The sequence below is a fragment of the Juglans microcarpa x Juglans regia genome, chromosome 5S (genome assembly GCF_004785595.1).
Source record: "Juglans microcarpa x Juglans regia isolate MS1-56 chromosome 5S, Jm3101_v1.0, whole genome shotgun sequence".
Classification (NCBI taxonomy): Eukaryota; Viridiplantae; Streptophyta; class Magnoliopsida; order Fagales; family Juglandaceae; genus Juglans; species Juglans microcarpa x Juglans regia.
In genome coordinates, this window is record NC_054603.1 from 9840005 (window position 1) to 9866819 (window position 26815).

A 26815-nucleotide genomic window follows, 5' to 3' on the forward strand; every position below is an offset into this window, starting at 1 on the left:
TTAAAGCATAATGATATTGAAATAATATTGATGGTCGTTTGTTCTTTTACTTTCACTGTCTCCAACATCAATATCTTAAAATTAATTTTTATTTGATTTTCATTTATTTCCATTACTCTATTCGAGTAACATCAGGATTTTCATTATCAGATTTATAGTGATTTGCTGATTTTCAAGATCATTCAATAAATTTATTTGATCAACTAAAGTAATTAGGTATGTATTTTTCCAAGAAAGTGACATCTCTACTTTCTATCTATCTTCTATCAAAGTGATAAAATTTGTAGCCACTTTCTTTTTCTACATACCCAATAAACATGCATTCCCAAGTTTTACTTTTCAATTTATTCCTTAGCTGCATTGGGATGAGTACTTGTGCCTTACAACCCTACACATTAAGTTTGCTTAAGTTTGATTTATATTTCATCCATATTTTGTAAGGTGTAAGAGGTTTTAGTTTGGTTTCAACTCTATTCAATATATATGATGCAGCCAACAATGCTTCCACCCAAAAATGTGTCAATAGATTAGCATATGTCATTATTGATCTTATTATATCCTATAGAGTTCTACATCGTCTTTCTGCAATGTCATTTTGTTGAGACTTTTATGGCATAGTATAAATATATCTAATACCATTTAGTTTGTAGAAACTATCCAAAGCTTTAAATTCTTCTCTTTTATCACTATTCAAAATTTTAATGGACCTGCCCAACTGAGTTTATACTTCTACTTTATATTATTTGAGTTTTTCAATTACCTTTGGTTTGTGTTTGAATAAGTAAATATGCTCATATCTTGAATAGTTATCAGTACAAGTAATAAAGTACTCAATTCCCTTGTGTGTTTTAGTTTTGAAAGGTTCACAAATATTATAATCTATTATTTCAAGTAAATATGTAGATTTTCAATTTTTTGGAAAAGATTTACTACTCAGTGTGCATTTGATACATGGTTCACACATATCAAAATCTTTCGAGTTTATTTGTAGTATTAATTCATTTTTATACATTCTAATCATTTTATTTTTATTTATATAACATAATCTTAAATGCCATAAATTTGTACAATTTTCAGACACATTCATATAATTATAAATAGATATTTTATTATTAATATCAATATTCAGTACATATATATTGTGGTCTTTCACACATTCACTGATAAATCATCCTTAGTAATAATAACGGTTCTAGACTTAAACTCAACTATGTAACTCTAATGATATAGTAAATGCACAAATATTAAATTTCTACGAATAATATGTACATAAAATACATCAGTAAGCAAGATAACGGAATCATTGACATAAACGTTGCATGTACCTTATCCCAAAACATTGCAATACGTGTTGTTGCCTATATATACTCTATGCTCAGTTGTTTGTTTTTCTTCAAGTTTAACAAACATTTCTTTATTCCTATAAATATGACTTGTTGCTGCAAAATACCCACAATAAATCTGACTATAGTTCCATGAGCATTACTTTTGAAACCGTCATCACAATTTTTTTGCTTTTCCTTTATTATGACATTGTGATTTGAAATACCTCTTCTTTCCACATTTAAAATTGTTTTCAATAAATGGTTTATTTTACTTCTTTTTCAACTATCTTTTTTTCTTGAAGTGTTTTCGCTTAATCGTATTATGTGAAGAGTGTGTGTCTTGAGCCATAATTAAACTAGATTATCCATTCTCTCTGCTCTTCATTTTCATTATTTCTTCTTCAAGTACTAAAAGTACCGAAAGTGAAGTCATTGTTATTTTCTTTCCACAATGTGTTAAACAAGTAACAATATAATTTCAAGATGAAAAACTATTAAGTAAGGTTGTAATTTGCATTTCATCGCTAAAAGGAAGACCAACATTATATAATTATTTTGCAATCAATTCAATTTGCAATATACGATGGCCCACACTTTCATCCTTCTTCATGCAAGTCATATTATACTTATCTAACAATAATTGTATATATAAGTATCATCATTCATAGTCTTCAAAAAGAGGAATGGGATCATCATTCATCCAATTTAAAATCAAGACTCTTACCCAAAAGCATTGTGTTCTTCCCATTTATCTCTAATTCTTGTGATGCTTCCACTTCCACTTTGGGCATTTTCTATATCTTCATACTGCATTTGTGTTGTTAATGTATATAAGATTCTTTCATGAGTTAGAAGAAAAATTATATGCCTCCCCCAGACCTGAAAATTCCTTTTGGCTGAAAAGTTTTTCGAGTTTACTATTTTTGTCCTTTGAGTGGAAATTTTCTAGTAGTTTTCCTCAAAGTAATAACTACTTACCAAATTTTGTATATTTCCAGTATACTCAATACCTCTATCCATGATTTGGAATAACTTGGTAGATGGATCCGAAAGTTTTCGAAGATGATTGTATTATGCAAGTGTGGTTGCCAAACCAAGCACTTACCTATTAATAGTATTGCGAGAATACAACCTCTTTGTCATGACGAATTGTGCACAAATAATCTCTATTTATAGACTACAAGGCACTGGTTGGCAAACGACATAATCAATGTAAGGGATACAATTGATTTTCTAGTTCCTAACTTATAATATATGTCCTCTTTCATATGCTAAGCTTACTTGTTTTAACAAAATATTATTTTACTTATTATTAAGATAAAATTAAATAATAAAATCTACCTATTTCTATCAGTTTAAACTATTAAAATTAGTGATGATTTCATATACTATTAGAGTAGACCCTAAATTTGAATCCTGACTATACCATGAGTTTGATTATAAATGATTTTGGAGGTAGTATAATTGTCTGATTTTCTTTGTTAACAAATCAAGCCTAATTTTGATAGAATTAGAAAATTCTACTGCTTGCAAGTTAGTGCGGAAGGTATACCATCCACACATATGATGATCAGATTTTGACAAATATTTATATGTATATATATACTAAACAAAGAATTTAAAAAAAATACACAAATATATATATTTATATGTATATAAGATTTAGGCCCGGTTTGGATAAGAAACACTCTCAATCCATCTCATCTCATTTTATCTGATCATTACAACTTTTTCAATTTTCATAAAAAATATAATAAACAATTCAACATTTTTAAATCTCAAAACAATAATAATATTAAAAAATAATCTTTCATTCAACTCATTTAAAATCATCTTATCTTATCTCATCTCATCTAATATTGTGCAAAAGCTTTCATCTTATCCAAGACGACGACGCATGGAATCATGGATTATATGGCACCTTCGTAAATCATAGCAAATAAAGAAAATGACATTTCAGGGTCTCTCATCTTCTGATGTGGTTCATCACAAACGATGGCAAACAACCCCACGTGTACAGGAATTATGCCAAAGCGCGCGCGCGCGCGCACGCAAGCAGGTTCATATATAAAATTTTTGCTGCCATTATTTTTGTGACGAACAATGATAATGAACAAAACAACGCTCACCACACAAGTCTTGCGATTCCATGAAACAGATTTGGTTGCAAATGCCAACCTCGAAAAGCCAATCCGCATGACTGTCTTTCTCTTTCAACCCTTTTTGTCTTTCCCTCCCTATTTCTTCCTTCATTTTATCTCCCTTTGTTTCTACACACTACTGTATGTTCTTTTTACTTGGACACTCCTCTCTCTCTCTCTCTCTCTCTCCCTCGCTTTCTCTCCCCAACATTATCTTTAGCTCTTCTCCTTGACATCCCTTATCCATTCTTCCCTCTCAGGAGCCCAAGGTTTGTTCTTTGCTTACCCTCTGCTTTATCATTAGTCTTCTATTACTTGGGTCTTCGCTCACTGAATGATGCTTACTTTAATCTCATGAGAGATGAAGTAGCTAACGTCTTTTGGTTTTATATTGAAGTGGGTTGTCCCTAATTTTAAAATCCTTTTGCGTTTTATGTTCATATCTTCTAGTCCATAATGGTTGCAAGCTCACTGTTCGATCTGTTTCCTGAGATAGGATAACATCAGAGTTGAAGATTTGCGTCCATTATATGATTTGGGATTGCAATCTGGAATTGTGTTCCATTTATTTGGCGTTAGCAAAGTTTGATATCATGTAGATATATTGTAATTTTTGAAAGTGTTGATGTATATGATATTACTTCAGAGTTGTAGCTTTCGTAAAACTTGCCAGGAAACAAAAGCACAAAGCTTTTCGATTGTATTGCGTTCATTACTTTTAACCATAATTTCTCCATGAATTAACTTTTTATGCTAAAATGTTTCATAATATAGCAACTTTTTAGACATACCACACGTTTTTATTTTTTCCCAAGTTTTCTTATAATGGATGCTTTTCTCAATTAGTTCATGTTTGGAGATGAGATGACATTTTTTTTCAAAATCTTTTATAATTTCTTTTCTAAATATCACTCATATACAAAACATTTTTTAAATTTAAATATTTATCTTTTTCATTTAATCCTTATCTAATTATTACAACTTTTCAAAACTTTTAAACAAAGCATTAAAAAAATAATAGAGAAATGCTAGTATGCCGCCTAAGTTTACCCTCTCACTTTGACCGCTTATGTATTTAATTTTTTTTACTTAATAATTAAGAAAGTGACTTTTATTTTTAAAAAATATTTAAATATGTTGAAAAATATGAAAAGAAAAAGAATGGAAAAAATACAAAGATAAATTTGTGCTAGACGGCATGCCCAACAGTCATTGTTGGACGGCAGCCTAGTACTACTCAAAATAATATAATATTTTTAGATTTTAAAACAGAAGTAATATTAAAATAATATTTTAAAATAATATTTTTATTTATAATATTTTTTTCAATTTTTTTCTCTCTTAATTTTCAAAATTTAATAAATTATCTGAATTTAAACGATTTTACTACTATTAAAAAAAATTATCTTCTCATCTTATTACCGAGACATGCCCTTAGGCCTTAGTTGCGCCTTATCCTAAGAGTCTTGATCGTATTTTGTATGTTATTCTTTCAACCCGCTGAAAGAAAAGATAGTATGAGGAGGTGTACTTCTTTAAAAATTTTGAAACAACTTTCAGATTCTGGGGATAGCATAACAATCCTTTGGAAAGATGGAGATCACTAATGTCAGCGAATATGAAGCAATTGCAAAGGAAAAATTGCCGAAGATGGTTTTTGACTACTATGCATCAGGAGCAGAGGACCAATGGACTCTTAATCAGAACCGGCAAGCATTCTCAAGGATTTTGTAAGCTATTCTCTTGACAGTGACCCCAAAAGTAGTTTTCCTTTTGGTCTGGTGCGGCTAATTTGGCTTTCTTTTGATTATTCACGCTTTTGCTTTGACATCTAGCTATTCTGTACTTGAGATTTTCCTACTTCTTTCTGTTCTTTCACCTCAGATTCTTTGTCGGACCTCTTCTCTCACAGTTTATCTTTATTTACTGAAAAATAGGTTTCGACCTCGTATTCTTATTGACGTTAGCAAGATAGACATGACAACAACTGTTTTGGGCTTCAAAATCTCAATGCCCATCATGATTGCTCCTACGGCCATGCAGAAGATGGCTCACCCTGAGGGTATATACCTCTTCTATCATGGACTCGTTCCATGTTCATATATGAGTAATGTGTACCTGTCTTCTTTAACTATATACATGTACGTATAGTTATATATTTCCCTAATTTGTACACAGTATGTTGATAATACATACTGCATACATTATTCATGCCTTGAATCTGATCATAGGGTCGATATAGGATCAATTTAAAAATGTAATTCATAATGGTCCCGATATGTATCTGCTAATTTTAATCTACTCTAATTTTGGTACAAAGTGCATGTTTGTACCTCATGTATGAAAAAATGTAAGTGAAGCATTTTAAAGAATGTATCCCCTTGCAAAAGAAGAAAGGAAATGGAGGTAAAGGTCCTCTACAATGCAGTTGTGAGTCATTTCATATATAGTTGCTTTTAATGATCTCTAGTAGTCCGCTTTTGATTCTTATTTCAAATATAAGGTAAAATTACTTGTTGGTAACTCTCAAGGTGGATTCTTCTTTTTTTTTTTCCTAACCACATGGCCCCTTTTAACATCATCCATTGTAATGGTGTAGCTGCACTTTCTAGAAACTATTTTTTAATCAATTCATGAGAATCCTGAAGAGTTTATAAAGACATTTGGCTTCTTCATATAGTCGGCTTGATCATTCACTTAATAAAGTAACTCTCATGCAGGAGAGTATGCAACTGCAAGAGCAGCATCGGCCGCTGGCACAATCATGGTTTGGATTTTCACCAAGTTTCTTCGAGTTCTTTTGCCTAAACTGAATTTAATCCTTTCTTACAACTCCTTCACAGTTTTGGCTTTGATATATTGACATCCATATTTACATGTCACCCCTATTCTATTTATGCATAATTGGTTGTTTCAGACTCTATCCTCATGGGCTACTTCCAGCGTCGAAGAGGTTGCTTCAACAGGACCCGGCATTCGCTTTTTCCAGCTTTATGTGAGTGCGAGAGATCATCCCCCACTTTTTTTGATAATTTGTTTTCTTTCTCTTGCCTTTTGCTAGGATCGCTAGTTTTGCAAACTCTCATTGATCTTGGTTTGAGCATGACAGAGAGTTACTATGCAACCAAATCCAGCATTCTAAATTACTATGCAACCAAATAGGACAGTACATGAATTTCTCCACATTCTCCCATCCCATCTGGGCCTGTTTAATCTTAAATTAGTCTCTTGTTGCTATTGTTTTTCTTGCATGATGGTAGAAAGATTCAAATTGGTGTCAAAATTATACAAGCTGTGTTGTCCAAGACTAGTGTCCCTCTGGCTACTTTTGATCAAGAGATAATTACGAAAATGCGTTTCTAATTGTCACTTTCAGAATCATTAATGTTTATTATGTCCCAAAGTCTATGATGCTTACAAGGTCTTCAGTTATTGTTTAATGTTATTCAAATTAACAAGGATTTCTCTGCTTATTATTCAGGTTTACAAAGACAGGCATGTGGTTGCACAGCTCGTAAGGAGAGCTGAAAGGGCTGGTTTCAAAGCAATTGCCCTTACTGTGGACACTCCAAGGCTTGGTCGCAGGGAGGCTGACATCAAGAACAGGTGAACATTCATTCAAACATACAATTTGGAAATAAAGAAAGGAAAAAGAATTACAAAAGTTCACTTCAGTACTTAGCTTCCCAGTACTATATCTGACATAGTAAGTAGATCTAGTGGGAGAGTTACATAAAATCAACACTACAAGTTTTTTCCATTCTTAAGGGACTTCATTGTTTGATGTCTTCTCGAACAGATTTGTGTTGCCCCCATTTTTGACATTGAAGAACTTTGAGGGATTGGATATGGGGAAGATGGATCAGGTGGCTGACGTATATGATCTTTTAATGTCAAACAAAACATATCTTTTTTTTTTTTTTTCTTTGTAATTTTCCGCATATGGGTTTAATCTGCAGGCTAATGATTCTGGCCTAGCTTCATATGTTGCTGGACAAATTGACCGCTCTCTTAGCTGGAAGGTAAGATGGCTGTTTATTTGTAGAATTTCTTGAACTATGAGCTAGACAGAAGAAATTAATTTTTAAGTAGCTCATTTATTTGGACAGGATGTCAAGTGGCTTCAGACAATCACCGATTTACCAATTTTTGTGAAGGGTGTAATTACTGCTGAGGATAGTATGTATTCTGAATCCCTTTCCCCCCAACAAGCAAAATCAAGCAACCTTCTATTTCAATGCTAACCTTGTGATCAATGCAGCAAGGCTAGCCATACAAGCTGGGGCAGCTGGTATCATCGTGTCCAATCATGGAGCTCGACAACTTGATTATGTTCCTGCAACTATTATGGCTTTGGAAGAGGTAATTAATATTCTTTGCATCAGTACGATTTTTTACCGTTTGATCGGTTCAATTGCCATCATGAGCTATGGCCTACTTTCTGAATTTTGTATCAGTTTCCATGCTCAGTTTAGATCTCCCTAATCATCTTGATCATGTTTTCACAATGGCAGTTGAAGTTGCAAAAAATGAACCTTATAATTATGTTCTGATTGGGATGAATTAGGTTGTCAAAGCTGCACAAGGCCGAGTTCCTGTATTTCTGGATGGCGGAGTTAGGCGTGGGACAGATGTCTTTAAGGCATTGGCTCTTGGAGCATCCGGCATATTTGTGAGTAAATAATACACACACACACACACATATATATATGCTATATGGCTATTATGTATAGCAATGAAAAGAAATAGTTACCTTTTGAAAGTTTTTCACGATCATTTCGGTTTGTATACAAGCCGTAGGGCCCCCCTAATTGCTTAATTAGCTAGACTGTCACTCGTGTGGTGATCATGATCTTGCTTTATATATATATGTATATCAGATTGGAAGGCCGGTGGTTTTCTCATTGGCTGCTGAAGGAGAGGCTGGTGTCCGAAAAGTGCTTCAGATGCTTCGTGAGGAATTTGAACTGACAATGGCATTAAGTGGTTGCCGCTCACTCAAAGAGATTACCCGTGACCACATTGTGGCTGAATGGGACCGTCCTCGTCTTCCACCCAGGCTGTAAGATCACCATGCGTGCATGAATGCTGCTGCTATGCTAGCTAGTGCTTCTCGTTCATTACTGTGCATGGTTGGAAACTTGGAATGCTGAGTTTCAGGAACCTATCTATCATCAGAAATAACCTATATATCTCATGACTTAGGGTTCCAAAAACATCTTGATCAGCAGTTCAAACTTCTGTAGTTAATGATGATCATAAAATTGTCATGACATTTTCCTATATATATATACAGCAAATTAAGCTACTTTTGCATTCTCTGTATATATATTATTTCCAACCAAATCATGAGTGCGTATGTACCATTTTTCATTTGGAAAATGATGCTAGCTAGTTAGTATTTTGTCGGAGAGTAAAATTAGATACAAGCTCCAAATGCACAAGCTTTGTGCAAGTTACTCGTAAAAAAGTGGATGCCATTAAAAAAAAGTGAAATTTTCTCATATTTTCATGTTAGAATCCACCTTTTTATAATAATAAAAAAAGAACCTGGCGCTAGGCCGACTGTACGTTTTAGACTTGTATATGTCATTATTATTTGTTCTTACCCATAATTATGTCCTGAATCCTGGTCAATTGACGACATTCACTAACCAACATCTTCCTGATGTAAATAAAGTTTTGTTACGTCGAGTGTGTATATATATATATATATATATAATATTTATAGAGTAAAGAATTTTCTAAGATTGTTTTTGAGAACAGGGTAGTAGGCTTTTTGAGTTTTTATTATTAGATTAATTTATATAGTAATTATTTTTAATATTAAACATTTTATTTGCAAACTGATACGAGGACGTATCTCCATACCACTAATTACATGTCATTCACAGTATTGTTTGTAACTTATAAGTAAATTGACTCTTTTAAAATTTTGGAAAATAGTTTCTGTAGAATTTTTTTTAAAGGTTCGGAGGGATTTTTTATACTTTTTCTCCTGTATTTTAGAGAAAAAGAATTATGAATTTATTTCAAGCTTACAATAAAAATTTTGACATTTGTTTTAAAGAAAGGCAAGGGGTTTGAGTTTTAGACATTTTGAGTAGGCTTAGCAAAAATTTGAAAGTCTGAATCTGGCTCCATTTTGACCTTGCTTTGGCTTTGCTTCGATTTTGACAAAACGTAGTTAGAGTTGGAGTCGAATGTGTCATTGGACTGATTCCCATTCCGATCTAGTCTGACTCTAATTTTATGCTCCGACTTTGTCCTCCTATTCCGACTCTGAAATTGAGTCCGATATTATAATATGTTATAAAAATATGTATTTATTTATCTATATATATTTATCATATATACAAGTATAGTTATATAGTTATATAACTAGAACTTATATAATTAAATTCAATAATATACTAATATGAGCTAATTATTATAAAATAATATACTTATACTATAATATAATATAAATAGAGTAGTGATAGTTTAGTATATGTAAATATCATTGTATTACTAGTATACATAATCAAGTATAGAAATAAGTTAGACACTAATATTTAAATAAGTCTAGTATAATAAGTTAATAAGATATATACTAATTTACTAAAGTATAATAACATATAATTAGACACTAGGAAGTCTAGTATATAATTAAGTTAGAAATAAGTTAGACATGAGTATAATAACATGTAATTAGAAATTATAATATAAATCTTGTATAGAAATAAATTAGACATTAGTATAGAAATGACTATTAACTTTAGTATAATAGGTTAATAACACATAATACCAATTTACAAAAATATAATAACATATAATTAAACATTAGAAATAAGTCTAGTGTAGAAATAAGTTAAGTATAAAAGTAAATTGGCAGTGAAAGATTTAATTTTAGTTTTTAATCTTTTTGAAAAATTGAAATTTGAATACCCACAAAAAATTCTTTTTTAATTGGGCTAAATATGAACCTAAAATAGAAGAAGCCCAAAATTGAAAGCTCAAATCTAGGGGTGATTTCGGTCCGGTCCGGTCCGGTCTTGGGCAATTTTGTGGACCAGACCGAATCTATTCGGTCCAAGAATTCTCCACCCTGGACCGGACCGAGTCACATATAGGACCGGTTCGGTCAAGTCCATTTCAGTCCGGTCCGGTCCAGGGTTGGTCCAGTCGGTCTGGACATGCCTAAAATGGGTCATTCAGCCCATCTAAATCTGATTTTTTTTTTTTTTGCCAAATTTTAATTATTTTCGGCCCACTTCAAATTTTGTACATTTTTTTTAGCTAAAACTATTAAAAAAAAACTTGATCGTGAAAAATATAATAATAAAAAAAACTAATCTATATAAAAAACGAAAAAACCAAAAGAAAAATAATACTCCAAAAATTATTACAAATTACAAATTACAAATTATAATCTAAAACTTAACAACTTAAGTACTTAACATATAATGGGTAATTTACAGAGCCAGAGAGTATGAGACTCTGCAGAACAAAAGCTCTTAATTGAGGTAGTCGAGTTGCAAGGTCCAAAGTGGGGCCACTGGCCCACTGCCAACAGATTGCCCATAGGCCATAAAGGATGATATCTTCCTGCTTAGTACCATAGGTTTCCTCAAGACACTTGTATGCAGCTTCAAGTTCAGCATACAAAAGCTGCATGTTACAATCTAAATCTGCCAATAAATGGAAGCTGCATGTCACTTCATTATAAATAAATTTTAATTTTATAAAATTACCCTTCATTTAATATGAAATTATAAAATAATTATAAAATAGTAGTAAGTATTTTTTTTTTTATCGGTAAAACAGTTGTAAGTATATATATCATTTCCCATGAAACTAATATATTTTAAAAACTAAACTGTCATGTAGATCCCAAAAAGATAGAGGCCATGAAGTTAAGATATCCATTAATGTAGAAAATTAATGAAGTTATTATAATTTACAGCCCAAACTGAATTGGAATAAGTTTAGCGTCATTGCATGCAAAATTTGATAAGCTCCAATCCTTTCATATCTTTTATTTTTCGATCACATAAATTACTTCCAAAATTTCCACAAAAGCAAACTTCCACGAATCCATCTAAAGGAAGAACATGATAGAACAAGTTTCGATAGATATGGCTTTATAAATTGAGTTGTAAATAGTTGACCGAGTAGACAATTTAAAGTAGCTAAAATCTGATAAAATACCACATAATTTTAGAGCCTAGCTTACCAACAATCTTCTCACCTCTTTAGTCTTTAATCAACATTAGGTGTAGGACCAGGGCCAATAGGCATTGAATTTGGCGCCTCTACAGAATCAGCAAAGTTCGGGTCCCCAACAAGTTCTATCCATAAAAATTTTAAACAAAACGAGTCAAATAAAATTACATAACAATGATAACATAGAAGATAAAATAAAATAAACCACAAAAGATATCAAATAAAATTTTATTACATACCCATATCCAGCTACTTCTCAAAGTCCTCCACTTCATCCATTAAAGTCCTAAGGCTTATTGGAGTAGAAGAAGAACGAAACCAGTTTTGTGCACATATGAGACCCGTAACACTCATTGAATTTAAACTACTTCGGAAATGGTCAAGTATACGACCCGCAGTGCTAAATGTAGATTCAGAGGCCACAGCAGTTACCGATATTGTAAGTACATCGTGTGCAATATTTGAAAGTACGCGATATCTAGCTGAATTCACCTTCCACCAAATTAGAATGTCAAAACTATCATCTTCATCCTCACATTTTTCAGTTAGATATCTATCAACTTTTGACTTACTTTCCAAACTGTCTTCTGACTGCAACTGCTGCTTAAATTCGGTAATCAAATTTGCATTTCTACTGGCCACCTTGTCAGTTGAAGGAGCTACATCTTCATTTTGGAAACTTGTGCGCTGAGGAGAATGCCATTCTTCATTTTCCTTGTATGCCTCAAACATGCGGATAAATGCATTTTTCACCTTCCAACTGAAATCAATTTTTTTGTATGATCATGTGCATACATTTTTCCCAACCCAAAATCAAGATATTGCATCTTGTAGCGAGGATTAAGAAGAACACCAACATATAGCAACATATTCTGATTTTTCAAGTTCTCACAATACTTGTCAAACTTTCTCTTCATATTTGTGGCCATTAATCCCATGACGGGATTTCGTTCTTCACACTCCATGTTAATGGTATCTTTAATAATAACCAACTCCGAGAAAAAAATATTACAAGTTACATATTCACCTACCAAGAATTTTAAAGTTGCATTATGGAATAATTGAAGAAACCTCACAAACAATTGTACCTTCGCCTAATCGGATGCATTGGGAGGCCCTAACTTCTTTGACTTTCTCGTATTCACCACATGGTCTACATTTTCATCATCGACATCGTCATCATCGTCATCTCCAATACTACTAAGGAAGTAAGGATCTTCTTCCTCCAACCGATCAAAAGCCCTTTTAAATTTTGAAGCCCTCTCCAGCATAAGATAGGTGGAGTTCCACCTAGTCGGTACATCTAGGTAAACTAGGCTTTTAGATTGAATCTCTTCCAACTCCACACATTTCTTAAATGTACTCCACCTTTGAGGAGAGGATTTAACATACCACAACACCTCTCACCTTCGCAATAGACTCATCATACTCTTTTAACCCCTCATGAATGATTAAGTTCAAAATGTGGGCACAACATCGAACATGCAAGAATTCATGTTTCAAGATCGTGTCTCTCCTATACTTTGTTTTTTTTTTCAAATAAGAAACAACCCCATTATTAGAAATTGCATCATCAAGTGTGAGTGCAAGTATTTTTGGTCGCCCCCAATCATGTAAACACATCTCTATGCCCTTACTAAGGGTATCACCATTGCGATTTTCAACCAAACAAAAGGAAAGAATCATCTTGTGTAACTTCCAGTCATCATCAATAAAGTGTGTTGTGAGACACATATAGTTTAAGTTTTGCACGGATGTCTATGTATCCGTAGTGAGGAAAACTCGCTGCCCGAAGAGCATTTCTCAACTTTTATTTTTCCTTAAAAAAAAAAATTAAAACAATTCTTGGCAACCGTCATACGAGATGGAATCCCTACCTACTTAGGGCAAACCACAAGTATAAATTTCCTAAAACCCTCTCCTTTAGCATGCCTAAAGGGCAACTCATCTAGAATAATCATCTCTGCTAAGGCTTGTCGGCAAGCCTCAAGACTAAATGCAATAGGCACAAGTCCTCCACTACCATTACCACTTCCTCCCTCCACCTTCCAACCTAGAGTGGTCTGGGATTTATCCGTCTTCTTAAACGGACATTTCTTACATTGATGCTCAATGTGATACTTCATGTTTTTCGTACCATTGGTCTTCGTATCACATGTATATGAAACACCACAATAATTACATGCAGCCCTAGGTTTACTTGGATCACCTTTTGGTATTTTTGTAATGTGATCCCAAACAAAATACCTAACTCTACCTCTTTGTGACCCACCAACTGATTGATCACTTACATTGGATGGGAGTGTAGGTGGGCGTGGGGGTAGATGCATGTTTGGTGTTGACTCTTGCACATCATTTGTAGAAGACTTCATCTATAAAAAGGATAAAATAATTAGAAAACAAACATTAATAGTTAAGGAGGTTCAATAAACAATGGACAGTTTCGAACAATAAAATGACACTTTAAAGCAATTCCTATATGCCAAAAAATTATCAAACAATTCCTATATATAAACTATAAAGTAATAAAATGACACTTCTAATTATAAGAAATTACCCGTTGTGTTGATCTTGAAGTAAATAAAGTAAATGAAGTAAATAACTTTATATTTTGTCTATCATTTTTCCTATTTTTCAGTCATTACTCATGAATGTTACATGTCTAGTAATTGCCTATAAACATACATTTTTGTTTACTGTCCATAAAGTACTCATGGTAAATTCTATTTCATACTCTACAACACTACTTTGTTCCTTTGAGCAGCTTCTATACATTTTAATGGGTTGAGTTTTAATGATTTTCTTGTATTTTTTCCTCTTTCTAGTTAGTGTTCCACTTGTATATATAATGTGTACTTAGTCTATGCCATCTGAACTCGGCTCAAAAAACCTTTCCAAAGGGGTGGTTTTTGGAAAGAAAAAAAAAAAGAAGGATTTTTTTGCTTGTTTTTAAGTATTTTAGTTTTACTTTTTTTATGCGGTGATTGGTGCTGATTTGGCACCTGTAACAATTTACAAACGAATTACCTACAAAAAAAGAAAAAAAAGAAATAGTTTACAAACCTATTTCTAAGTTTCTAACGGAGATACTCTTTTGAACTTTTGATCATTATTAAAGCCGCATGAAGTAAAAAGTTTAAGAAAAACAAATTCCAAGAGTAATATAATTTTGGAGCAAAATCATTTAATTAATCTAGCAAATTAGCAATGGAATTATACGGAGGTGGGTTGGTGTCATGGTGATGCACTGATGGCAAAAAAATTTATCACAGATTCACAATGAAAGGGATGTTCCCTAGAGCATCAACTACCAAGTAACCAAGCAGATGTTCCCTAGAGCAAAACAAAACCATTTTTATCACAAGGAAATAGAAACCTGTTCCCAGAGAGAGAGAGAGAGAGAGAGAGAGAGAGAGAGAGAGAGAGAGAGAGAGAGAGAGAGAGAGTACCAACCATCAATCGGGGCCTGCTGCAGTGCTGAGACGGAGAAGACGGAGGGTGGATCGCGATTTGCAGCGCTTACGGTTGGCGAGATTACGGGAGGGCGCTTAGGGTTTGCGGAACGGCGGGAGGGGAATTGGGGAAAAAAGAACTGGAAAATTGGAAATGATTTTGGGGCGGGGGGGATTCGGGGAAGACGAAATGCACGCATCAATTAGTCAGGTTATATTCCCTGAAACGACGCCATTTGGATCCAATTTGGACTCCAAACAGCACTGTTTCAGGGAAGTTAAATTGGAAAAAAATAATTGGGTTGCGTGAAACGACGCCATTTCGCGCAACTCAATTATTTTTTCGCTCGCAGTGACTAAAACGGCGCCATTTGGGTGCCATTTTGTACCCAAACGACGCTGTTTTTGGTAGCAGATTGTAACTTTATTTTATATATGTGATTCTTTTATCTTTTTGGCACATAAATTAATTAAAAAAATTATTTAAATTAGTAAAATTAAAATTAAATAAACTACTTAATGTGGATTATTTAATTAACTCATTAAAAAAATAATTAATGATAATTATATTTATGATGTTAAATGTTAATTGCTAATTTGTTACTAACTTAGAGTATGTCACATTGTCAATGAGTCAATGACTCAAATTCAATGTATTATAAATTTATAATAATTTTCAATTCTTCCATGTTCCATCTATTAAAATTTTAAGTTTTTACATTTTGTATATGTAAATTTGTAATATGATTAATAAATCATTGTATTAGGTATATCATTATACGATGAATAAATCATTGTATTAGGCTATTAGCCTATTAGGTATATATAGTTATAACTTATAACTTATAGTGATATTAATACTATACTATTATACATATATTATGCTATAATACTATAACTTTTATAATATGCTATTAAATTATTAATACTATAACTCTTATATGAGTAAAGTTATTATAACTTATAATAGTTATATAGTTGGTACTTAGTATAATATAATACTTATATTATACTAAATAACTATAGACTATACCAATACTAAATTACTAATAGTAATAGTAATATATATTATAATGATATAGTGATACTAATGCTATATATTTTATAATAATACATTAATACTATAGACTTATAGTGATTAGTTATTATGAATCATGAATCCATGATTAGTATAAGTTATAACTATATAATAGTATTAGTATTAGACTATTAGTAAATAGTAATATACTAATATTACTTATAGTGACTTAGTACAAGTTATAACTATATTATAATATTTATATTATAATGATATAGTGATACTAAATAAATATTAGAATTAGTAAAAAATTATAAATATTAGTATTAGACTATTAGTTAATAATTATTTAATGGTGAGTTAGTGATAGGATTAAGTTAATTGGTTAAATGAAAATTATATAATTAATATATATAATTTTTTTAAAATTTTCATTCGGTCTGGTTCGATCCGAAAAACCCCTGGACCGTGGACCAGACCGAATGAAATCGGTCCTATAAAATTCGGACCGAGACAGATCGGGACCATTCCCGGTCCAGTCCTGTCGATTTTTCCGGTTTGGACCGACCGATTCTCACTCCTACTCAAATCCGACTACGCTCCGACAAGTCAGGATTGGAATCAGGTCGGAGCCTACACAAATCGGAGTTAGAGTTCGGATTTAAACTTTGAAAAAGTCAAAGACTTTGATTTGTCATATTTGACTTAGATCTTGTTTATTTTTATAGATGAGTTGAAATTAAAATTAAAAATTGAGTATAATATTATTTTTATTTTAAAATTAGAAACAGTTAAATTATTTATCTTATTTTATATAAAAATTTAAAAAATTTATAATAATTAAATAAAATGATATTAAATAATTGAAAAGACTTGTAAAATCAATCCTGACCGATCAAAGTTAGTGCTTTCCCCTAAATTTTGGAGCCCCGAATTGCAAAAGCCCTGTGGAGGAGGATCTGAACAAAACAAAAGTACAAAGCCAACCGAACAAAAAATTTAAAATATAGCTTCTCCGTAGAGAGCTAGGCTACCAGCCAAATTAATAGACCTAAAATCAAAAAAAGCTGGACATACATGATAGTACAGCAAAGGCTACCCCCACTCACATCGGTAGCCTTTGCATTGAAAACGTTTTTTCTTTGGGTGCAACTACTGTATCGTTTCATCTTAACCGCTGGCCCATCAACATAAAAAAGTTTTTTTTTAATATATTTAAAAAATAAAAAAATACATCAATATATTTAAAATTACTTCTTTAATCACTAAGTAAAAAAAAAAATTGACCAGCAGTCAAGTAGAAGTATCAAAAAAAGTGAGAATAGTAATATTTTCCTTTTTCTTTTTATCCCATCTATTTTTAGTAAGAGGAACGATTATATTATATAATTTATTATATAATAATATTATAAAAATGAAAATATTTTTATAAAATATAATTATATAAAATATTATATAAAATATTGTGTATAAATTATTTTCCTTTTATTAATGTAACTTAAGCCGTCCAAGTCATGCTTCAAGATTCTCTGATATATTAAGGTAATAATGCTTCATGTAAGTCTGATTTACAGTTTGATGGCATTTAGCTTTTTTCGTGAAAAATATTTTAGAAACTAGCTGTTCTCATCTGGCCGGTGTCCCACTTCTGTAACAGAAAGAATAAATAAATCAAGAAAGAGAATGAAGAAAAATATTCTTAACACAGATGGCTTTAAATTATTAATTTATTAATTGATTAAGTACAGATGACATGTACTATATCATAAGTTGGACCAAAGGATCCAATCACCATGCACCATCTTCACTTAAAAGCATATATAATATTAACAGTTTTAGGGTGTTCCCTTAAATAAAAATGAATAAATTTAAAACTTAAGTGAAGAATTTTTTTTTGTAGAAAAAATGATATTTGAATAATGCTAGATACATTTCTATAGTATGTAAGTCTCGTGCACTCTCTTTTAAAAAAATAATATTTATATTAAAAAAATAATTTTTTCATGTGGTTTCCAATTTTAAAAAATTTTTTTAAAGAGTATGTGAAATTTGCACATTCTAAGATTGTAAATATCATTTTTTTTTTAAATAATAGATTCCATTTTTCTCAAAAATAGCACTCGAAATTTACAAAACCTAAATTTGTTGAGCTTTTTTCTCGATAAGTGTAGTCATTTTCATCATTTTTTTTATAATGATAATCACACAATATATTTTATAATATATTTTATACTATATTTTAAAGTGAGGATATTTTTATAAAATAATATTATTTTTATAAAATATCTCTATTTTATAACATTATTATATAATATATTATAAAATGTATTATGTGAATATCATAACTCCGCCTATTTATATAGGTCTCCTTATAAAATACTAGCCAGTGAATGTCAATGCATGCAACATGCAGTAGTAGTTAAGTTTCCGAGACACTTTCGACGAAGCCTTCCGGATTTGAAATTTTGGTCCTTGTACGGATCGACTCCTCTTCATTTAATAATACGTATTAGACGGGCTGCCAAACTTTTACGGAGATCATACTCCATGTATGCAGCAAGAAAAAAGTTATTATGCTCACCGTTTCTTACTCCTCTACTTGACCATTCGGAAAGTTTTTTTTTTTTTTTTTACTTAATAATTAAAAAAATGATTTCAAATATATTGGTATATTTTTTTATTTTTTAAAAATATTTAAATATATTAAAAACATATGAATAAAAAAATAAAAAAAATTATAAAAGTAACTAGCGGTAACAATGAGCGGTGCTACTCAGGTGGCAGAGTAGCACCGCTCAATATCAGCCATGCAGGTTGTAAATTTAGGCATTGTTTGCTTTCACATTAATCTATCCTCAATTCATTTCATCTAATCCAATCATTATAATTTTTTTTAAATTCTCACATAAAATAAAACAAACAATTCAAATTTTTTAAATCTGAAAATAAAAAATAATATTAAAAAAATATATTCTAATAATATTTTATTTAACTTTTAACTTTAATCTCAACTCATTTAATCTCATCTGTAAAAACAAACGAGGCCTTAATTTTTTTAGGAAAAATATACATCATGATTTCGCTATATAAAATTATTAAAAACTGACACTTTATATATATCCTTTATAATTAACTAGATTTGATGATTCACATTATTCCATATTTAATTACTATTTTTCTTTCCTCTAAACAGTCATAATTTAATTGGGTGCAAAATATATATCAATTTTAATAATTTGGGGTGCGATGTATCAATTTTAATAGTTTCCATAACAAAACATAAATATATATATATATATATATTGATAATTTTGAGGTATAAAACCTGCCTTTTTCTTTTACTATCACGATATAAACGTGTGTGTGTGTCTACATATAAATATATATATATATATAATACAGGTGGGGTTCCTTCAAGATGACGGCCTTATCCTAAGCCACGTACTACTGCATGGAATTGATGACAGTTGTTGGAACTGCCAATTAAGTTCTACCAACCGGAATTTGTATGCACTTCCATGATCCAATGGTTGAATTAATTCCCACCAATGATGATTTCGACATCCTACCGTACATTCCATATATATATATATATATATATATAAAGGAGATCTAATTATAGTTTTAATTGCTTTCATGTCTCAACATTTAAGAAAAACATCCATTTAGTTATATATTATATATATAGTTCGTACTCGAAGTACTTCTGCATAATTTGCCAATTCTTGTTACCTTTTTTTCTCGATTTATAGAATCATGACATGCACAAGTTATTATGTGATCTCTAGCTACATAGCCTAGCTAGCATTTGCCCACTTCTTGCCACAACTATATATATATATATATATATATATCATGTCACGTTTGGTGTAATTTTATTGAATCAAGACTTTTGTTTTTCATTATTTTCATAGTTTTGCAATTAGGTATATATGTTGATCGTCCCATCCTCCAATACTAAATCAATTAGGCGGGAGATCTAGTCGACGGAACTTGGCGATCGATGATGTTGTTAATATTGTTATAATCAGTACTTTGGTTTAATTGATTTGAAAGGAAGAAGACGAGATTAATTAATTAACGGGGATTAATCAACCTTAAATTAACCCTATTGAGGATAGAGCGGCAGAAAATCGATGTATAATATTAATAGATATGAGTCTTATCTCCTTAATTAGACTTGTGGTCTATAGAAACTTGAATCCTCGACCAATTATCAAACATATATATATATATACACACACCTTATCGTACAGAATGTGTTTTACAAGTGAATTGGTCGATCTCAAATATGAATTGATCATGTTCTAATGTGGACTAGTAAGAAATTAATAACAATTTGGTATGAGATTTTGGTCTGTATCGATTGGATAAATCTCTAAGCTTTGAAATTGAAGTGGCCGGTGATCGATCAATGTATGCATTAGATTGGTTCACAATATTATAAAAAAAATACTTATACGTTACTAGTTATATGCAATGAAAAATGACTATTTTTTATTATAAAAATAAGTTCAATCTCATTGTAAATAGTCATTTCCGTCACAAAAAAACTCTTAACAAATAATCATTTCTTTTGTAGTGTCGCTTAAAAGATATATCCCTAAGTGCTGAGCTTCGATCGCAACAGGCTGTCCTCCAATTGATTGAAACCAATTCCATTTTTTTCAGAGAAAAAAAAATATATATATATACTACTTGAATATAAAGCTAATTACGATAATTATAAATGTATTGAAAATTAAATAATTAAAATACTATATATATATATATATAGAATATTGTGAGGAAAAAAATCACAATTATCTAAATATATAATGATCTTATAACTCGTCTTTTCAAATAATCTTTTTACAATAGCACTAACGCATGCCCTCGTGAAAAGACAGGGCACTAAGTGAAAATTGTGACCTAATATAGCTAGATACCAAATGAATCAATCACGTTTTTTTTAACACTCTTGATCGATTTAACCCCAATAATAGTGTTAAACAACAATGTCAAGGTCAACATACAGATCATCATCAGTTGATCCCATTCTCCTCAAAGTTGTCAATCCGTTCGTCTTGGGTTGGATTAATTGTATCGGGTCATTCGTTTGGATTATTAATTGTATCGGGTTATTCTACTATTAAAAAGTTATATATTATTTGATAATCATACGTGTAAATCACTTTTAAATATGTTGTATTTGTATGAAAACAAATTAAAAAAATATTTTCTAAAGTAGAAATAATGATTATTTAATTTTTTAAAGATTATGACCACATTCTTAAAAATTTAAAAATTATAATTATCTGAAAGTTGTATAGATATTTTCGTCTATTGACAATCTTTTTAAGATCAGAACTATATTTTGAATTATATAGAATAGTAAGTTTGAAGAAAAGTACATTTGAGAAAAGTAATGTTTTGCTTATAATTTGAGATTTAAAAGTATTTTAATATAAAACATGAGTACCCAAACAACCTAATTTTTTTTTATTATTATTAAAGAGTTTTTAAGTCTATTTAAGCACTTTTTAAGACTCCTAATACAACCCCAATTAACAAGTCCCGAGTTTGAGTTTTTCAATCCACGACTTAATTTTTCAGTACTAAAGAAAATATAAATGGCAGTCACTTATCTTATTTGAATAATTTTGGTCAATTTAAGAACCCACAGATTGATGATCATTTAGTTAATTATTAATCGAGTCAAATTATTCGGTTCGACGATTCATGAGTGGTTCAAATTAAATTATCAACTCTAGTACTGATCATGCTCTTCATCGTATAACCCCTTCATGATCAGTACCATCGACCGTCGCAATTAATCAATGCAATACAAAACCTTAGATCGCTTAAGAAATTACTAATGATAATTAAAAAACCAAGATCATCAAAACTTTATATATCCATGTTCAAAACTCAACAAAATAATAATAATTAATAATAATTATATATACACAACATAACTAGCTAGGATTAATTGTAGAAATTCTAAAAGATCGATCATCTCTCCATTGATCTTCAATACGCACGTAATTAAACTACTCAATGTCAATTATATATATATATATATATGTAGAGAGAGAGAGAGAGAGAGATCAGAGATGTAGATGATGTATTAATTGATTGGCTAATGATCATGATGGTAAGGTGATGTTGCCTGGTGGTGGTTGCGATGCTTTCGCTTCTGGAGAAACCGCTGCAGTGACCTCTTCATAGAAAGACCAGCAGTGGGGCTATATAGCGGAGATTGCAGGCAGCTTGGTGAAGTGGGGCTCGACCCAGTTGGAGTTGTTCTCATTCTTTCCTCTATTTCTTTATTGGCAAACAATAGAATAGCTCTAGCCTGCGTCATTAATATCATACAACATTAATACAATAATTATATATAGGAATTAATTAAAATCTATGCGTTTAATTGAGGCAGTCATGTAGGCGATCATATTCAATTCTTGGAATTTTCACCTAAAACCTTTAAATTTTTTCTAGTAATTGGATGCTCATGTATATGTACTCCTTGAATGTGGCGATTTTCTCACAAAATTACAACAGGAAAACAGATTTTTTTTTTTTTCTTTTTTGGGGAAAGTAGAAAAACAGTAATTCAGAATTGCAACTACAAAAAGTCAAAAACTCATCAGCCGACTTAATTAGTTTTAAGGCAAACCAAAAGATCAGCAGTTCTGAGAGCATACAATAGGCAAATGTATCTCAAGCTAGGAAAACCATGCAAATTAAGACTAGCTAGCTAGGAATTAGGAAACAGCTCACAAATATTAATTTAACCTTTATATATATATATATATATGTACCTGAAACTCTGTAACATCAGAAACGCAAATCTTTCCATTGTAAAAGATGGTCAGCGGTTGCTGCTGCTGCTGCTGCTGCTCTAGGTGTTTCTGTTGAGGGCTAATTCCATTATTCTCTTCCATCCTTCAATCAAATACACATCACAACATTCAGAAAATACTTCTCCCTACCATTCCTTCTGATAAACATACATATAAATATATCAACACCCACAGAGAGAGAGAGAGAGAGAGAGAGAGAGAGAGTGAGTTTACATGGGATGGCCGTGATCGGAGTCCATGGAAGGAAGAGAGGAAGAGTAGGGAAAAAGGCGAAGTTCCAAGTTACAATTCCTCCTCATACTGAGAGATCTGGTGGCGATGGTTACCCAAAAGAAACAGAAGAAAGGGTTCTGGTTTTGGTAGTAGTGTCAGGAATTGATATCATGACAGAGGTGGAAGACAAATATTGCGGGTGAAGAGGATAGGTTATATATATAGTTATATATATATATATAATATAATACATGTGAGGAGGAAATTAAGGCCCCAGTGATCGAGTAGGCAGTACTACTTTTCGCACATGTTGTAATGTGGTGTAGTGTACCCCACGTACGACATCGTCATCTGGATTATTAGAAAAAGCAGCACTTCAAAGTTCAAACACGTAACGAACAGAAACCAGGCACGAGGTATTGGCGGATCGAGGAGGTTTGGTTTTATTCCCATTTCATGCACGTTTTCAACATTTTTTTTTTTTTTTTAATTCTCTCTCCCCCCCCCGGCCCACTGTCCCAGCTCCCTAGATCTACCGTTTCCCAAACTTCTTTAAATTTCCCTCTCCTACCAAAAAATCCGCCACCTTTATCTTTTTTATTATTTATTTATTTAATTGGTCATGTTTTCTGTTTGAACTGCTTTCGTTTTCACGCACGTGCCTATTCAGTCGGCAAAACCTTTTTCTGCGTTGCTAACGTTTAATTTGTCGATGGCTTTTTTTATTCAGTAGTACTGGATGTACTAGCATCTCGATCAATTGCAGCTTTGCATGCCAACTACTTAGATCTTGAAACTTGACAGTTGTTCTTTCTTTTTTTCTTATCTTTTATTTCTTTATTTTATCTTGTTATTAATTATTGATCATTTTCACTAGTTAGTTTGCCCTGATTCCACTTCACTTCAAGGTTGAAGCACTATCTTTTTTAGTAGGGGGTGCTACCCTCACCCTTGGATGGTCGGTGTAACGTCCTGTTCTCGAGAGTCCAGAAATTTAATTCATGTTACCTGATAATCAACTCCAACATTACTAATATACTTCTAAAAGCTCCAAATCAAACGTAAACACTTCAGATTTAATTAACCACACATACTCGTATATAAAATTCTCAATACAGTAACCCCAAAAATTACCAACTTCTCTACATGTTACTTAAACTCACATTTCAACAATATAATTATCAAAAATCACCAATACTCATCGAAAGCTTTCTATTCTTAATCCACTATTCTTAAGTCATCTCACTCAATTCTTCATAGTTTGGATCCTCAGCTGAAATAGCTAAAAATCATCTGAAAATATTATAGATAAGGGGGTGAGTTATCAACAACTCAGTAAGTAAAGAACATATACTAGTATATAAACATGAGCATTTTCAGAATTCAGAATGTAGTACAAAATATTTATTTTCAGAACGCATAATCAAAATATGTTATCAAAAATTTCAGAGCGAAGCTTTCAAATAAATTTCTTATTCAAAATCATTTGGCATGTCAAAAATCTGAGACCTCATCTTGATCGTATCGGAGCATCACATCGGGACAGATACCATGTTTAACTCCCGTGGTAAGGTTATAAACCACTATTATACCCGTGGCTGGACCGTATCCACTATTATAACCCATGGTGGGGCCGTATCCACTATTATAACTCGTGGTTGGGCCTTATCCACTATTATAACCTGTGGTTGGGCCTTATAACCCGTGGTTGGGCCATAACGGAAACCGAGCAGAACATCAGAATCAGACTTTAATCAGAATATAGAATCAGAATCTTATGCCAAGGTTTTCAGATGCCACATCATATCAAAACCAAATATTGAATAGTTTCAGATAATTTCTCATGTTCAAAATAAACAGAATCAAAGCATCTTCATTTATTCACAACAAAACTTTTAGATTTTCATATTCGCTCATTTTTGCATGATCAGAAACAGAATACATAAAATTAGCTCATGTCTATACCAGTCATGACAAAAATAGTCTCCTATACAGCTTTCATGCATATGCAGAACACATATCTGAGGTTGTTTTCTGATTTCTTTTCAAAACAAACATGCATATTTTCAAAGCAACCTCATTTTATTTTATTTTATTTTATGCAAAGTCTAGCATAGGAATCCCGCTTACCTGGACGACTTAACTTTTCAGAATTTTCCTAAAAAATGTCGAGTCGACTATAAGTCGTCACCTATAAAAATAATCACGTAATTTTCGTAAGTTTTCAATCAATCACGGATTTCGATATTTAAGCCTAAGCTTCTAGAATAACCTATTTTAATTCCTCAAAACTTAAAACCCTCATAATCCCAAAATATATCATCACTTCCTAAAATCACCAATATCCACCATAACCAACGTCAAACTCAAAACACCAATATTTAAACCCGAAACAGCCAACAAATCTCATAGCATAAACCAATCACACAAACAACTCCATCATTCAATCCAACCGACCCCCGAACTCCTCAGACTCAGTCCGGCATAACCAACTGGTTCACAGATAAAATGAGTTAATGCAAAAATACATTTAAATCACGAAAGCTCTTTGGGAAAAAACTTACAATGCTATAAATTTTTTTTGACAGATCACGGGGGTGCAAGAGGTGGCGACACAGTAACAGAACAGTGAAAAATGCACTATGGCCGTGGGTCTCAGAAACTCACTTTTGAACGAAGGCAAACCAAGACCCGAGATTGATAGGGAAGGGTTTAGGGATGTCGGTGAAGTCAATGGTGGTGGTGGTTGGCCATGTGTGGCGGTGTGGGAGGTGTTTGGAGTTCAAAAAGCTCAAAACGGAAATGTGGATGATGGAGCTTCACCAGTGGCGGATCGGAGCTTGGGATGGGTGGTTTAGGTTGCTAGGAGGTCAATGAAGATGTGGTGAAGAAATGGTGGACGGAGGTGGCGCGACAGCGGCGCGCGAGCTCAAAGGGCGCCGCAGCTTGATGCCGTGTGTGGGGGCTCAATGCGGCGAGGGAGGCGCTGAAAGCCGAAGGGGGAGGTCGCCAGAGGGTGGGGAAGGGAATGAGAGGGGTGGTGTCGCCGGACGGTGGCACACGGCGGCGAGCTGGTGGATGACCCACGAATGGGGAGGGGGAGAGCTGTGTGCGCGCGGGAGAGAGGAGAGAGAGAGAGAGAGGAAAAAGAAATGGGGGGAAAAGAAAAGAGGAAAAGAAAAAAAATGAGGGAAATAAATGACGTTCAATCCTCACGTCTTGGGTTACAAAATGATCCAACGAAAATTATTTCAAAACAAGAAATTTAAATAAAATAATTCAAACACAAAGACTACGTAAAATAAATAATTAAATCCAACAACACAATAATTTTAAAACCCACAAACAAATAATTTAAATTAAAGAAAAATTTAAATGCAAAATAATATTGAATACTAAGAAAGCACACCAAAATAGATTTCACAACTTAAAAATCATGAAATAAATCAACGAGAAATCAAATAAATTTTAAAATAAGATAACCAATATTTAAATTAATTAAAATAATCATTTAGTTAAAATACACTAAAATATGGGGTATCACAGTTGTAGAGGCCATTAGCTCTGCCTCCCGCCCTTGCATGCGCGGGGTGGGAGTTGCCCGAGGCTTGGCCCA

At 32.2% G+C, this 26815-nt stretch overlaps 2 protein-coding genes across 4 annotated transcripts; one reads left to right on the top strand and one right to left on the bottom strand.

Moving 5' to 3' along the window:
- Positions 1 to 3481: 3481 nt before the first annotated feature.
- On the top strand, positions 3482 to 8775 carry LOC121267870 (peroxisomal (S)-2-hydroxy-acid oxidase-like). 3 transcript variants are annotated; one of them, XM_041171964.1, is made up of 12 exons: positions 3482 to 3735; positions 5027 to 5196; positions 5404 to 5528; positions 6187 to 6233; positions 6384 to 6461; positions 6948 to 7072; positions 7266 to 7332; positions 7426 to 7488; positions 7576 to 7645; positions 7728 to 7828; positions 8034 to 8138; positions 8347 to 8775. In XM_041171964.1, the coding sequence occupies exons 2-12, from the start codon at positions 5060 to 5062 to the stop codon at positions 8530 to 8532; spliced, it is 1104 nt and encodes a 367-aa protein (XP_041027898.1). In that variant the 5' UTR covers positions 3482 to 3735; positions 5027 to 5059; the 3' UTR covers positions 8533 to 8775. The 3 variants fall into 3 exon arrangements, with proteins under 3 accessions (XP_041027898.1, XP_041027899.1, XP_041027900.1); XM_041171965.1 differs by lacking the exon at positions 3482 to 3735 and adding an exon at positions 3817 to 3841; XM_041171966.1 differs by lacking the exon at positions 3482 to 3735 and having other exon boundaries at positions 5085 to 5200.
- A 13244-nt stretch (positions 8776 to 22019) lies between these two features.
- On the bottom strand, positions 22020 to 23459 carry LOC121267328 (protein TIFY 5A-like). The gene is made up of 3 exons (XM_041171185.1): positions 23200 to 23459; positions 22945 to 23068; positions 22020 to 22478 (listed from the first exon to the last, which is right to left on the bottom strand). The coding sequence occupies exons 1-3, from the start codon at positions 23283 to 23285 to the stop codon at positions 22263 to 22265; spliced, it is 426 nt and encodes a 141-aa protein (XP_041027119.1). The 5' UTR covers positions 23286 to 23459; the 3' UTR covers positions 22020 to 22262.
- Between the last annotated feature and the right edge of the window lie 3356 nt (positions 23460 to 26815).